The sequence below is a fragment of the Elgaria multicarinata genome, chromosome 9 (assembly GCF_023053635.1).
Source record: "Elgaria multicarinata webbii isolate HBS135686 ecotype San Diego chromosome 9, rElgMul1.1.pri, whole genome shotgun sequence".
NCBI lineage: Eukaryota > Metazoa > Chordata > Lepidosauria > Squamata > Anguidae > Elgaria > Elgaria multicarinata.
Window position 1 is genome coordinate 70176201 of NC_086179.1, and position 15680 is coordinate 70191880.

The following is a 15680-nucleotide window of genomic DNA, read 5'->3' on the forward strand; positions in this document are numbered from 1 at the left end:
ATGGTTGTTTTCCCCTCCAACAAGTCAAGCTTCCTAGGTTTGTGGGCTGCGATTCTGGAAATTATGCCCAATGCATGCTGTGATTTAAATAAGCAGGGGGTTGGACTCGATGGCCTTGTAGGCCCCTTCCAACTCTGCTATTCTATGATTCTATAAGCCACCATGGCTTATTTTGATCATACGAAACAGATCAGTTTGTCTTCGTTTTTTAATGACTGAAAATTATTTCTCTAAGCACATATGTTAATATGCAAATGAGTTTACCCTAGGCCTTACAGGACTTCATTTGTTTTTCATTCCTCCACATGAAAAAGAACAACTGTTGAAATAAGATCAAATAGCAAATCCAGAATCCCACTGAAGTCAACAGAAAATCTCCAGCTGACATTGGAAGCTGGGCCTGAATTCTGATCAAGGGGTAACCTAACAATGAGTCCCAACAGAGGCAAATGTGGACATTTCACGACGTATAGTACTGAATGGGGAGAGTTCAAGCTCTGTAGTATACTCATTGTCATTATCATCGCTCGTTACTGTTGAAGACTTCTGAATGCATTCATCACAGCAGCAGCAGCAACATTCCAAAAAGGCTCGACTGAACGGTTTGCAAAGACAGAAAAGGAGAACTGGAGTCACACAGGATTTAAAGAACAACAGAAACTGACTAATGAGGTGCAAGAGGTCCATAGTCTGCCGAGACACCCCTGTGGACATGTAGGCAGTGACAATATTGCAGATGTTTTCAGGAATGATGCAGAAGCCATATAAAATGGTCAACGCCACCACTGTACAGTTCATCTGGCTTTCCAGCTGAATTTGTCGCTTGTTTCCTCTTGTACAAGCCTTCTCTACCTGTCGGATTTTCCTTGCAGTCACCAACGAGCATGTAATGGTAAAAAGAGTAGGCAAGCAAAAGTAGCAGCCGAAATACCACCACAGCCTCGCGCCATCATACGTGAGTGCTAACACATAGATGGTGTCAGGCAAGTGAGGGGAGATTTTGACCACGCAGCGTTCTGTGGGAGGGCTCCCACTGATTTCGGAGTCTTCTTTAGTCAATTGGCGCAGAACCACCTCGGGAAGCGCCAACAATAGAGCCCCAACCCATATAACAGCCAGTTTGGCCGTGGTGGAGGTGCAGTTTTCAATCATCTCGTAATACATCTGCACATTAGTGGCAGCACGGAAACGGTCTATGCAGAGGGCACATAATGTAAAGGTGGTTACTCCAAGAGACGCTACCTAGGTACAGAGGAAAAATAGGAAATATCATATAAATATAAAATAAATACAATTCGATATAGAGACATGCAATGTCTAACACTAAATTTCAAGATGGCTTGCAACTCAAAATTCACAAACCCGTTATTTACTCTACCTTTTGACAATTTTCTGCAGCAGGGAAGGGAGTGCTTAACAAAAACATTTTTAGAAAAAAAAACATAATTAAGACACAACAAATTAAAAGGAGAAAAACTGAAAAGAGGAACATGAACAAATTCAGGTGAGATCAAACAAATGAGATTTAGAAGACTAGGTTTGTTTTTAAAGATCTTCACCTGGTGTGGAAAAGACATCAAGTGCCAGATAAGTTCCCTTGAGGACTGCATTTTCCTAATTGGGGGACATAATGAGCACCAAAAATGTCCTTTCCCTGCAGTTCAATGCAGAGCAGGGGAGAGGCATTTTATTACAGAAAGAGGTGATCCTTCAGGGACTCTGGTCATAAACGATGAAGGGTTTTAAAAGTTCAGTGAAGCTGGATTACTTGAACATAAACCAATTTTGCATTAGTGACCTCAGTTAGGCTTCTATCCTGATCCAAAGGCTTCCTGCATTAGCAGACCAGTGTTTAGGAGAAGGCGCACATATTGCAGCCATTGCAATGTTTCAAACCATGCCTTTCTGATGTGGCAGTTTTGTTATACCAACCAGTAGTGGCTAGTGGCTCTGATTTCAGTGGGGCTATGAATCCATCCTGGGCTTCACTCAGAACCAGCCAGAACTCTTAAGGAACTATCCAAGATACTGAACCTATTTTGGGAATAGGGCCCAGCAGCTTGGATAGCTCTCTTGGAGTTCTGGCTGGTTCTGACTGAATGGATTTACAGCCCTAAGAATTCAGAGCTACCAGCCTCCACTGATCCTAACACAAATACTTTGGATCAGTGTGTATGCAAACGTTAGCCCATGTGTTGTGTTATTTTAGGAAGGAACATAGTAAGCTGTCTTATACCAGGTCAGAACATTGGTCCATCTAGTCAGTACTGCCTACACTGACTGGCAGCAGCTCTCCAGGGTTTTAGACAGGGATCTTTCCCAGCTCTCCCTGGAGATACCAGAGGTTTAACCTGGTAACTTTTGCATGCAAAGCACATACAATATTACTGATCTATGGCTCTTATTATTTCCAATTTCCTTTACTACAAAATTCTGTGGTGAAAGGTGTTTCTTCCAAAAGGTTGCTTTTTAACTAAATCTGCCATGGAGCATTGGAGCTCTGAAGGAATATGAATAGAAATGGCTAAAAACGTTTTTATTTATTTATTTAGCTTCTCTCTCTTTTACAGGCTTACCTTTATAATAGATGTCCAGATTCTGCATAGTACATCTGGGGGGGGGGGCTAAAATATTGGACAGCTGATTGTAATTTTTGCTTGCTTAATATGCAAGCAAAATATGAGATAATTAAGATTCCATAATGGGCACATTTCAAAAATGCAGTGTGATTTCCATCGTGATTTAGAAATATTCTGCATCATTATTATTATTATTATTATTATTATTATTATTATTATTATTATATTTATATAGCACCATCAGTGTACATGGTGCTTTATGTACATCTCATTTCAAAGTTGTGTAAGGATGGAGAGTGCAATTACATGCAATTATATAAATATATCCTACACATTGGCCTTCAGCATTTAATGGCAATGTCACTGCAAAATACTAGGCACTTTGGATAGAACTTGGTCTGTTCTGGCTTAACTGGGTGATTCTCTGAAATGTTTTCTTGAGAATCATGCAGCTCCTTATTAACCTGCAATAAGAGGCCTCCTTAATTATAACACAGCAGAAGGACTGTAAATATTTTTGGGAGGCAAGGCCATTAATTTAGTGAGTTAAACTGTCAGAAAGACATTCAAAAGAAAGAGCTTAGTAAACACAAACATAATTTGCAGTTAAATTGAAAAACCATTTTTGAAGTAGCAAATGTTAGTACAAAGAAAGAGGCCAGAGCTAAAATAGCTAACAAATAATCTTTTTACATAGCAGAGCTGCAGAGTCTCAGACAGGAAAATGTAAACCTTGTGACCTTGACTCTAAAGCATTCACATACTCCTTACCAGTTTCCCAAAGCCACGGCAACCCATTTAACTAGCTCAGCTAACTTGAATGCCAAGTTTCAACTTAGCAAGGAACAAAACTTTTGATCTCTCTCTCTCTCCCCTTAACAGGTTTACTTGGGACCTGGATTGAATTTCCATGCCATGCATGATCATGGAGACATCCATCACTCAATTTGATCTTCAACTTCTAGTGCCCAAAATGTATACTGCACTATCTTATAATTCCACTGGGTAGTTGCTCTGAAATGAATGTTATTAAAGTTCTCTAACACACTTTAAAAAATTGTCTGTGAGTAATGTGCTGATGCATGTGCCAAAGTAATACCATCACTGTGACGATGTTCTATTACATCACCCAATATTAAGATTTTATGAGGCAACATATCATGTGATCTGTAAACCGCCCAGAGAGCCCTGGCTATGGGAGCAGTATATAAGTGCAATAAATAAGTAAACATAGAAACAAACAAACCATTTTTGAACCCATGGGGCCTTCGAGAGGGTTCACAGCAGCCATATTGGTCAAGATCTTAAATAGGCATTAATTTAGTGTTTCTGTTGGACACTAAATATAATACCAGCAAAGCTAAGTGCATGTCAAGAGAGCTGCCTTCCTAATCCATCTGCTAGGAGATTTGTGTTGGCAGTGTTAGAGGCCTAGCTTAGGTACTTTTTAGTCATAGGCTCAGCAGTGTTGGAGCTGCTTTTCCATGAGTAGAGATGCCCCAAGGCTAGGAGCTGTATCTGTATTTTCGCACTGCCTTTGGTCTTGCTCACCACTGAAATGTGGCCCCTAAATGGGATTCGGACCCTCAGGCTGAAAGAGGTTTGCACCCCAGGTGTGCTGGCTGCCTGGACCAAGATTGCCAGGTTGGTGTCAAAAGTGGTGAAGTCATTTGGCCTTCAATATGTATCAGCTCTTCAAATTAGAACCACAATACTGCTGGCCCTGTTGCCTTTTCAAATTTAAAGAGCAATCTTGTCATCCTCTACTGTGTAAACTCAGAAGGGAGCTTAATACTAAGGCCAGAACAGGCAGAACTAATTCTGTAGCACTGAGATAAGAAACGTAGCTCTTTTTTTAACCCCCAAACATTGCTGACCTCTGTTTTCTGTCAAGTCTAAGACAAATCCCTTTCTGTTTTGAAATCTCACATACAGAATTTAAGCCAGATACAAATATTTGTGGTTCATTTAACCAGCTCCAATGTTACTTGCATGCATCTTTAACATGTGAGGGGTGAACTGGAAAATGAAAAAATGAAATCAGAATGATCAAAAGCAAGACTGACCAATAGGCCAAAAGCTTGGATGGCAGAACATCTGTATACTTGTCAAGAAGCAAGGATTTAAATGGAACACAAGGCTTTTTAAGAAGGGGAAAATGAATTCTATGGCCTGATCTACACCAAACAGAATATTGCACTATGAAAGCAGTATATAAAAGGCAGGAGCCACACTATTGCTCTATAGCAGTATTGAAGTGCACTGACAACTGTTGGGGCCCATTGACACAACCCGTATACCGTTTTCATAGTGCTATATCCTGCTTGGTGTGGGTCCTCCTTTTATATACCACTTTCATAGCGCTATATCCTGCTTGGTGTAGATTAGGCCTATGAGACACAGAATTTGCAGAGCTGTACCAGAAGCTCTACCTGTTTCTTGTGTTAAATTCACTTTGAATCATTTCAGCAAATGTTTGTGAGAAACTGCTTCAGCACCTCCTACACCATGAGAAAAGGGCCATAGAGCATAGAGCAATCTGGATTAAAATTAGGACTGAGAGTTCATATATCTGGTTACAAGGAGCTACCATTTTCAAGAACAGCCAAGCCTCTATAATCATCATTATATCCTAGTGAAATACCCGTTTTTATAACAGGACAGGTAGATAGATAGGTGTGTTGTGCATGTGTGATGGGAAGACTGTTTACTGCAGAACTATCTCCTCAAAACCCATTTCTTCTATGAAACATTTATTTGTTCCGAACAGCTCACAATTCAATTTTTCCAGGCAAACCTGAGTTCTACACAAGAGGGAGAAAAATGCTCGCTCTCACTCTCCAGTCTCTTCTCATTGCTCATAATTGTACATAACTAGCTCTCTTAACTGTATAAACTTCATTGCTCATAATTGTCTAAACCTCTAACATGTTTTCTAACTGCTTCAGCTATTTCTCACAGAGAAGGTGTTGTAATCCTTGGCCTGTGTAGTTGCACTTTTTTATATACTTTCCCAATTCTCTGGTATCCTCTTTCACCTGGGGCGATACATGTCTTTTTTAAAAATTGAATCTTGATTGAATACTTTTTCTTTTCTCTTCAGACAACAACAAACATCATGCAGAAAAACAAGCTAGCATGAGAAACACTCTCTTCAAGGAGTGATAGAAATGAAGGCATTACAGTTACCAAAGAGAAAAAAAAATCAAAACAAGTCCTTAGAACCATCTGAAAATGAAACTTGCAGAAAAACAAAATTCCGACAGAATGCCAAATAAGAAAGGACTTGTAATGTTACATTCTCATAACCATGGCTGAGGTGGACTCCTTCATTTGTTTATTACATCTATATCATGTCTTTCCTCCAAAAAGCTCAAGACAGTAGACATGGTTTCTGCCTCCCACATTTTCCTCATAACCCTGTGAGGTAAGTTGTATTTTACTAATCTTTTCATTCTCCCAGGCCTTTTCAGAACAGTTCTTAGTCCTTTTAACTCTTTGCAATGTTCAATTTTGCTGCTGTTTTTACTTTAGTTTTATGTGCTGCATTGTTTTGTTTTGTTGTGCCTTTCCTGTTTGCTTTATCTTGGTTTTATTACGTGCTGGTTTTGTCATTGTTTGTATTTTATGTTTTCAATTTACACCACTCAGGGAACTTCACTTATTGGGCAATATAGAAATAAATATAAATAAATAAGTGAAGCTGAGACAATGTGACTGATGCTAGACCACCCAGTCAACACTGGCCCCATCCAGACAACACACTAAACCATGCTGTTTAGCCACAAAATGGTTAATGCATTCAGTTAACCATTTTGTGGTTAAGCAGCATGGTTTAGTGTGTTGTCTGAACAGAGCCATTGTTTCCAAGTGTATATTTGAACCTCAGTCTCTCTACTCTTAGTTTGACACTCTAACTCAGCATGCTGGCTGGGAATGATGTAGTCTAGCACATCTGGAGGGCACCATGTTGGGGAAGACTGCTTTAACTACGATGGCACACTGGCTTTTTTGAACTAGTGCAGAACTCATAAATCCTCTGTAACACCACAATTCTAGATGCATATGCATGTTTGAATTGCAGTTTAAGCCTATGCATTTTCACTCAGAAATAAGTTCCCATTGTTTTCAATAGGATTTATTTTCAGGTTAATGTGCATAGGACTGTAGTCTTACACTGCGATCCCAAACATGCAAACACCACGGGGCTTACGTACCCTTGGGGTGGGTGAACTCACCTGCGTCTGCCCCGTCGGACGCTCACCATGTTGCCTTCCCTGTCTGCCTCCACTCATCAGGTTGCACAAGCTTCTGCCAAGGCTTGGCTTGGCTTGAAGAGCACTTGGCATCCATCTGCCCCCGCTGTTGAAATTGTGCATTTCCCCCACTGTGTCAATGGTAGAGTGACCATATGAAAAGGAGGACAGGGCTCCTGTACCTTTAACGGTTGCATAGAAAAGGGAATTTCAGCAGGTGTCATTTGTATATATGGAAAACCTGGTGAAATTCCCTCTTCATCACAACAGTTAAAAGTGCAGGAGCTATACTAGAGCGACCAGATTTAAAAGAGGGCAGGGCACCTGCAGCTTTAAATGTTGTGATGAAGAGGAAATTTCCCTAGGTTCCTCATATATACAAATGACACCTGCAGAAATCTCCTTTTCAATACAACTGTTAAAGATACAGGAGCCATGTCCTCTTTTTCATATGGTCACCTAATGGGGCCTTTTTTGGCCACTATTATAGCAGCAGGGGAGGAAGTGCACTATTTCCAGAGTCAACATCGTGTGAACAATGGGGGGTCTGGAAATTATGCACTTCCTCCACTGCATTAATGGCAGCCGTAAAGACCCCATTGACACAATGGGAGAAGTGCACAATTTCGGCCATGGAGGTGGACGACTGGTGAGCACTTGCCAGGGCCTCGCAAGCGCTTGAGTGTGGGTTCACTGGACTCCCAGACTCAGTCGGGCGCTAGAGACATCCCCACGCCTAAGAAAGTGTGCATACAACTGTACTGTGAGCCTTCACCTTGGTAGTTTCATGGAATGCTACCAAAACATACACAAGTTTGATCAGAAGAAAAGTCACCAGAGTAGAGCTCTCTTCATCTCTTCCAAGATGCCTCTGTCACAGAAGACATGACCACTTCCGCCTCATCTACACCTACATCCCTTTCTCCACGGAGGAGGGGTAACTGAGACTTTTCCCGCTTCTGCGATTGGCACCCATGGCCTACACGTGAGCAAAGTGTGCCTCGTTACAACAGTTCTGCATGTGTATCAGTAGAAGGGGGTGGGGCTACAAGCACAGGATTGTTTATTTAATTACTCATGAGGGATGCGCGCAGATACACAACAACACATGGGGAAAGGTAGGAACTCAGATGAATATGCGCTCCTGTGCAGAGGTAAATTTGGTGGTTTTTTTAAAAAAAACCTCAGCAGTGAAACACACCGATACCAATGCACACACCCCTCACAGGTGTTAGCTGATCCCGGAACTCATGGCGAACAGCAATGACCTCACAAAGGGGGGGGAACACAGCACACATATTCCTTGCAATGGACATGAGTGAGCTGAAAAACCTGTGACAAAAGCAGACTGAGATATTCTGGGACAACTGAGAGGTGAGGTCGAGATCACCACGGGAGCAGGTGAACATCATGTGGTCTATGATACAATCCTGCAATAAACGGCTAGTGTAGACTCCCCCCTTGTCTCTAGAAATCAGAGGCAGAAGAAAACTCTGGGAATGTCCTGATGTGATGTCACAGAAAAGCCATTTCTTGCAACTTCTTACTAATTTACAATATACGCTTCTGAATACGAAGTCTTTTGGACAATCTAACAAAACATTGCCCAGAAAAAATAGTCATTTTACTTGGTGCACACAATTTAAAGCACATACAATTTTCAGTTATTGTTGTTAAGAAGATTCACTAGTAGAATGCTAACGAAAGAGATTTCAAAAGAAAAATGCAAATGCAGCATTTGAGTATGATTATTTCCACAGCAAATTAAAATTTCAGAACATCTTCAGAAAGTATGACTAGAAAACAAATTGCTGCTATCTAATTCTTCTATGCTTTATATTAGCCACATGCAAATTAACATAAAATTGGATTTTAAGTCTTTAAAGAGATTCTTTTAACAAAATGCTTTTGCTTACAGGACAGAGTCTTGACAGAAATCATGAAACAGATTTGGCCACTCCCAAATATTCATAACGGTTTAGCCTAGGTGGGGGCTTGAAAGATTCAGACTGGAAATGTGCCACAAGCCCAAAAGTTTTTAATAAATCATGCTGTACAATTCACCTGAAATTCATAGTTTATTTGCTATGAATAATGCAGAGATCAAGACAAGCTTGGTTCAGCTCTTCAAAGATCTTTGCTAAAACTTAGGGAAAAAAACCATACAATTTTAAGAACATCTGGACTATTTTTATATTTATCCTTCTTTAAAACAACTGATTCAGAATGATTGTACATGTGTTTCTCAACATATGTAAATTTGAGTGTGGTTCTCACAATAAAGTCCCCCCTTTTCGGCCAACAGCAATGTCATACCAGTAATGTATGAATGTTTTGATCATGTGGTTTCACAAAGATCACCTAGGATCCTATACCAAGTTCCCTCTTCCATCAGGGCCACCAACAATGCTTGTGTGGGAAGCACTCATGATACAAGCATCTATATATTACTGATGGTGTGGGAACTAGCGAGAAGGGAAAAGTAGTAACCATGCAACGAATGTAATATATGAACTGGGCCTCAAATATCCCTTTAAGCATAGTAGATCTGTTGAGCTCCGGGTGAGAGCCAAGTTGCCAGTTATAACCCAATTGCTTCAACTGTACGCTCTCAGCTGGTGATTAAGCCTGCACCAACAAACTTATGTCAGTGGGTTAAATCAATGGCCTAGTTCAGACAACACGCTAAACCATGCTACTTAACCACAAAATAGTTAAGGGAATGTATGCATGCCCTTAACCATTTTGTGGTTAATCAGCATGGTTTAGCATGTTGTCTGAACGAGGCCATTGTCTTTGGGCACTGTGGAGGTCAAAGAGCATAGCTCAATCATGCAGACTTCTCTGAATAAGCATAGAACTCTTCCACTAAGCACAATGTAAACAAAGCTAAATCCTATGGACAATTTTGTGTTTACATCCACTGCATATTGAAACTTCATGGGATGGCATCACCTGATCAATCCAGCACAAGTTTGGCTACTGGTAACTATGTGTCTGGCAAGATAGAAAAAAATTGGTTTGCTATAAATTGAAAAAAAAAATCATCCCTAGGAGAAAATTAGTTGCATGACTAAACCCTAGTCCTAGGCTGACCATATGAAAAGGAGGACAGGGCTCCTGTATCTTTAACAGTTGTATTGAAAAGGGAATTTCAGCAGGTGTCATTTGTATATATGGAAAACCTGGGGAAATTTCCTCCTCATCACAACAGTGAAAGCTGCAGGTGCCCTGCCCGCTTTTAAATCTGGTCACTCTAGTATAGCTCCTGCAGCTTTAACTGGTGTGATGAAGAGGGAATTTCACCAGGTTCTCCATATATACAAATGACGCCTGCTGAAATTCCCTTTTCTATGCAACTGTTTAAGATACAGGAGCCCTATCCTCCTTTTCATATGGTCAGCCTACCCATTGAACTCAATGGGGTTTGCTTCAGAGTAGGCAAGCAGACTGTAAGCTTCTTAGGGAAGGGACTGATTTTTTGCTTCTGTTACTTTTTAAAGTATCACATACACTGGTAGTCCAAAATATACAATATTTACAAGACACCTTCATAACAGGTTGCCCTCTGTTCTTTCAGGTAGAAGTGCCCATATTATATTCAACAAGAGTCTACTTGCCATGTATTTAACTCTAGAAAGCATTAAGCAGATCATGTCCTGGAAAGACTGTATCTGTATCAGATTTAACAATATTGTAATGTCTAAACACTAAGTAATGTTTAAAACATGCCCAGTATTGCTTAAACATGGCGGTGTGGGGTGGAGGTGTTAAATTTTCCAACTGGTTTAGGAAAACAGAAGATTAAAATTCTATGCTCACATACCAGGGAGTCATTCCCATTGAACTTACTTCTGAGATGTGCCTAGGATTACATTGTTAGAGGACATATGATATGAATGGTGGAGAGAGAGAGAAACATTTTGTCCTTTCTCATGAAATTACAGCTTTAGGTCGTTCAGGGAAATTAAATGGTAATAGATTCAGGACAGGTAAACAAAGTACTTGTTCACACAACACATAATTAATTTATGGAATTTGCTGCCCTAAGATGTAGTAATGGTCATTAGCTTAAATGGCTATAAAGGGATTAGACAAATTGATGGAGGACAGGTCTATCAAGAGCTATTATCTACAACAGCTAAACAGAGTCTTCACGTTCAGAGATAGGCACCAAGAATTTTGCAGAGTTTATAATTTAACCCCACTATCAAGTCAGGTATCAAAACTATACTAAAAGTACACTGGTAGTTGCTGCAGTGTCATCTAAACTTACAATTGCCTCTGGTTCTGTGGTGAAAATGGATAAATTCATTCAGTATAGCTGTGTAAAGGGTCATTCCCTAAAGGAGAGCATTGAAATGTCACAAATCAAAATGAATTATTTACATGCTGGCCAATGTATTTTCATGCCAGTGCACCTCCTACTACAAGAAGATTGGGAGGAAAGAGGACAAGTTCATACCTACTCTCTTCCATCCTCATGCCAGGGTAACGTAAATGTAATTTAAATACAATCCAATGAATAGTTTCCTGCCTAACTAACAGAAAGTCCTTCTTAATGGGAAACTCCTCTCTCCCTTCACTTACTCCTCTGCTGTTAGCTAAATGAATAAAAAGCATATTGTAACACGCAGGGAGAAGTACTGCCTGCCAGAATGACTCCACCAGCTTTAATGGTTTCTTTTTCCCAGTGAATAAATAAAACAGACAACCTGAATGGTGGCAGGATTCTGGCCAGCTGGCTAAAAGATTGGCTGGCAGAATATCTGTACACTTGCCAAGAAGCAGGGATTTAAATGGAACCTGAGGCATTTAAAGAAAAATAACAAGTAAGTGTGGGATTTGGAACTCACCGGCTACATTAATAATGCATCTATTACTTTTAAGGTTTCTAGACTATCTTTCACTCCATCATCTTCCAACTCTAGATGGAAATATTTTCTGCAGGAAATCTGGTAAGAACAAAAGTAATGTGTAACTATCCCCCCCACCCCCGTGTGATTTCACAAGAAGTGTTAAGTACAGGCACTAACTATAGTTTTCCATCTTTGATGGCCTGGTCTATCAATTAAACTGAAATTCTTGGATTTAAGCCAATTTAACCCTGTTCCTAAACACATTCACTTGGAAGTTAAGTGTTAACTGTTTTCATTAAAACTTATTTCCAAGTGAAATTTATTGAAAGAATTTCTGATCTGCTTTTAAATCAAAATGCAAAGGTATGCACAGGAAGAGAATTTTTAACCAACCCTACTGCTCCAATCCAGAAGTTGTCTGTATTCTGAAGCAATCATTCATATAGAGATCATTTTACTATACTGTACAGCAATCCTTACATGCAAAAAAAGGACAGACAGCACCTGTGCATGAGAACCTGTGAATCCAAGCCAATAGGTACAAGTAAAACCCACTTATTTCAATTGACTTACATGGATGCTAGTCAAGGAGACAAAATCTGTTTAATACTCAACTATTCTAGCTGAATTAGTCAGAGCTGCAAGAGAGAATTATGTATACCTTAAGCTCCACCAGATTCAAATAAACAGATAAGCTGAAATATTTCTTGGGTTGAAATGAATATGATAAAATAACATTTAACAATGAGTCCCAATAGAGGCAAATGTGGACATTTCACAACGTATAGTACTGAATGGGGGGAGTTCAAGCTCTGTAGTATACTCATTGTCATTATCATCACTCGTTACTGTTGAAGACTTCTGAATGCATTCATCACAGCAGCAGCAGCAACATTCCAAAAAGGCTCGACTGAACGGTTTGCAAAGACAGAAAAGGAGAACTGGAGTCACACAGGATTTAAAGAACAACAGAAACTGACTAATGAGGTGCAAGAGATCCTGTGTACATGTATGCAGTGACAATGTTGCAGTTGTTACTAACAAGATGAAAAAGTGAAAATGTAGCATACCATATGCAATATTCCCAAATTCTTCTGAGGATGAGAAAAGGACAATGACAATTATTTTTTAAATAATTATCAATATTATTAATTATCAGAAAATATGCAAGGATTCTCATTAAGAAATCCATTATCCCAGTCTGTAAAGGCACTATGAAATTACAGGTTGTTACACTCATTATGCTTACCTCAATATATGGTACAATTTTGCAGGAGAAATCGTCCAACAACCACTTTTTGGTGAGCTCTTGAAAGATCACCAGCGGCAAGCAGAAAAAAATGATGAGGAAATCCCAAAAGGCCAGGTTGGCCAGTAGGGAGTTGGAGATGCTCCTCATGTAGTAGTTGTGGCACACAATACACATCACTGCCATATTACCCATTATCCCAATGCCAAAGATCACTACTGACAGGCACATGACTGCATAGGCACCATATGACTCTTCGGTCAGGGGGTAAAAAGGGTTCTTTACTCGAGCTGGCCGAAATGTCCCATTCCTAAGGGCGCCAGCATCCCTTTCTCCCGCACGAATGGTGGAGCTGTTCAAGGGCAATGCCTGGGGGATATCCTTTTCTACCACCTGAGCAGGAGTTATTTGGCTGTCTGTTGAGTCATTGAAATTTCTGACAAGGTGGCTATTCTTGAAAGCCTTGATTTTTCCCGCTCTTCCTTTCTCCTGGAGCTCATCAGCCCCCCGCTTGCTTCTTGGATGCCTCTTGGGGCTAATCCTCCTGGTGCACCTCTTGCTTCCCTTCTCCTGCACTTCAGTCTTCAGGAGATCAGAGTACTTCCCAGTTCCCAAAGCTACAGAAGGGAATTCATTCAAATGGCTCTCACCTCTTCTTTCCGAAATGCCACTGGACTGATGCGTGGCTTCTCCAGGATGGGCCATTTGAACTCTAGTCCGGTCCCTGGCGTGGTCATAACCTTCTACTGGAGCCCAATCCTCCAGAACTCTAGTTGTAGCCTTGGATCCGACTACATGCTCTTCCTGCAAGGAAGTCCGAGCCACACTTCCCAAAGGACTCGCACTCCAGGCAACTTCTTGCCTGGCTGCACTTTGCCGGAGGAGCAGAGGAGCCAGCTGGCACCACAAGTCACACTCACTGCCTTTTCTGCCCACACCAAGGCCATCTCCTTTTAACAGCGCCTGGGGCAAGGTGTCTTGGGCAAAGGCAGACAGGGTGCCCAGAAGCCAAGCCAAGCCAAAGGGGGTCTGGACAAGATGCATGGCGAGGAAAATGGCCCGGCCCCTCCGAGGCTCCCTTACGAACAACTGTTGCCCAGGCTGGTGGGGTTATTGGTTCCACACATGACACCAAAAAGCTGACCTTCCCGGAGTTGCAGTAAGGTGAGAGGTGAGCCGGAGTGTCGCTATCAATAAATAATAGTGTTTATTTCCTCGACAGGCTTCAAGTTCGACTCATGTCCTCAGCAAATGTATCCACGACTCGGAGAGGGAGAGAGAGAGGAGGAGAAGGCAACACCAAACCTCTCGCAGAACCCTCCAGTAAAAGCAGAAACCACCTTAGCCAGAGCTCCTTCTCCCGCAGCCAATTCACCCTCTTGGGACAGACCTTGAAAAGTTGCATCAACCCCGGCTCCGATCACGAATGTTGCAAGTGGAAGAGCTCCTGCTGGAACATCCCCACCACCCCACCCCCCACCCCCCCGGCAGCGCTCCGCCTTTTGCAGCGACTGTTGCCTTGGGGTTGCCCGCTTGGCATCCTCTCGAGATTCCCATTAGCCGCTCGCCCGCTGGCGAGGAATCATCCCTTGGCAAAGGGCGGCCGGGCGCTGCGCGGACTCTCCGGATTCGCCCCAGGCGAAACGGCGCCGCTCCTCTCCCAGCGCTTGGCGCTAAAAGAGGCAGGTTGCTGCATGCAATCCAGGCGTTTCGGGCTGGCTCGGCGAAAACCAACCAACCAACCCTCAAGCCGAATTGAGGTTGAGGATCGCCGCTCGTGGATCAGGGGCTCGCAAGCAAGGCCAGCTTGGAAATAAAAAAGTAAATAAATGCTCTATTTATTTGGTAAAAGGGAACTCCTTCTCCTAAACCAGTCCCCCCAGCAGTAGCGTCAAAGTTGCTTCCCGTTGCAAGTTGGGTGGGGGAGCAGCAGCAGCGCCGTCGGGGAGAGAGAGAGAGACGCCCCGCCAACAACGTGTTGCTGGGTTCTTTTCTTTGCCAGCCGGGAGGGCTCGAAAGAGCGGCAGCCTCTGTAGAGCGGCAGCCACAGCCAGCGAGGCGTTGCACGGGGTGGGTGGGGACGCCTGAAGAGGGAGGCGGCGGCTGCCGGTGCGCGGCTCTCGGGAGGCGAGTAAGGAAGAACCTGGTCTGCTCCCTTCCCTCCCTCGCTCGCTCGCTCCCGCGGGCTCCAGACGTAGGCGAGCGGCTCCCCACCCCCGGCGGCTAAGCCTTCACGCAATAGCCACTCGCGCTTTTGTGGTGGCTTCTAGTAAGAAAGGGAAAGGTAGAGGGCGGGGGAAAAGAGCGTGAGAGGGACTGGAGGCCCGTAGTGCGCACGCGCCGCTCTCCAGGGGCTCAGCCACAGCGGCGCTGCTTCTGCCTCCTCCGCCTCCTCTTCCTCCTCTTCTCGCCCCACAGATGCGGGGAGGCGGCAGGCGGACGAGTTGTAGGGCCGGGACGAGGCAGCAGCTGCGCGGTGTCTTGCCGGCGTTTCTCGCAAGCGAAAACTGAGGCGCCCTTTCTGCTTTGACGCTCACCGAAGGGGGCGGCACCTCTTGGGAATAACGGGGTGGAGTCGAGGACGAGCAGAGCCAACTGGCCCCGGGGCGGAATTATGTGAGCCAAGACGCAGCCGGGCGGAACCCCGGGACCGGGCTGCTCCTTCTCGTCACGAGCGTGTAAAATGGAGCTATCCGTATATTCTAATTTATGCCCCACCTAGTCAAAAAGGCTGTGG

General features: G+C 42.8%; 1 protein-coding gene across 1 annotated transcript; it reads right to left on the minus strand.

Moving 5' to 3' along the window:
- Positions 1-208: 208 nt before the first annotated feature.
- GPR37 (G protein-coupled receptor 37) lies at positions 209-13996 on the minus strand. Its single transcript, XM_063134884.1, has 2 exons — positions 12944-13996; positions 209-1242 (listed from the first exon to the last, which is right to left on the minus strand). The coding sequence occupies exons 1-2, from the start codon at positions 13985-13987 to the stop codon at positions 424-426; spliced, it is 1863 nt and encodes a 620-aa protein (XP_062990954.1). The 5' UTR covers positions 13988-13996; the 3' UTR covers positions 209-423.
- Between the last annotated feature and the right edge of the window lie 1684 nt (positions 13997-15680).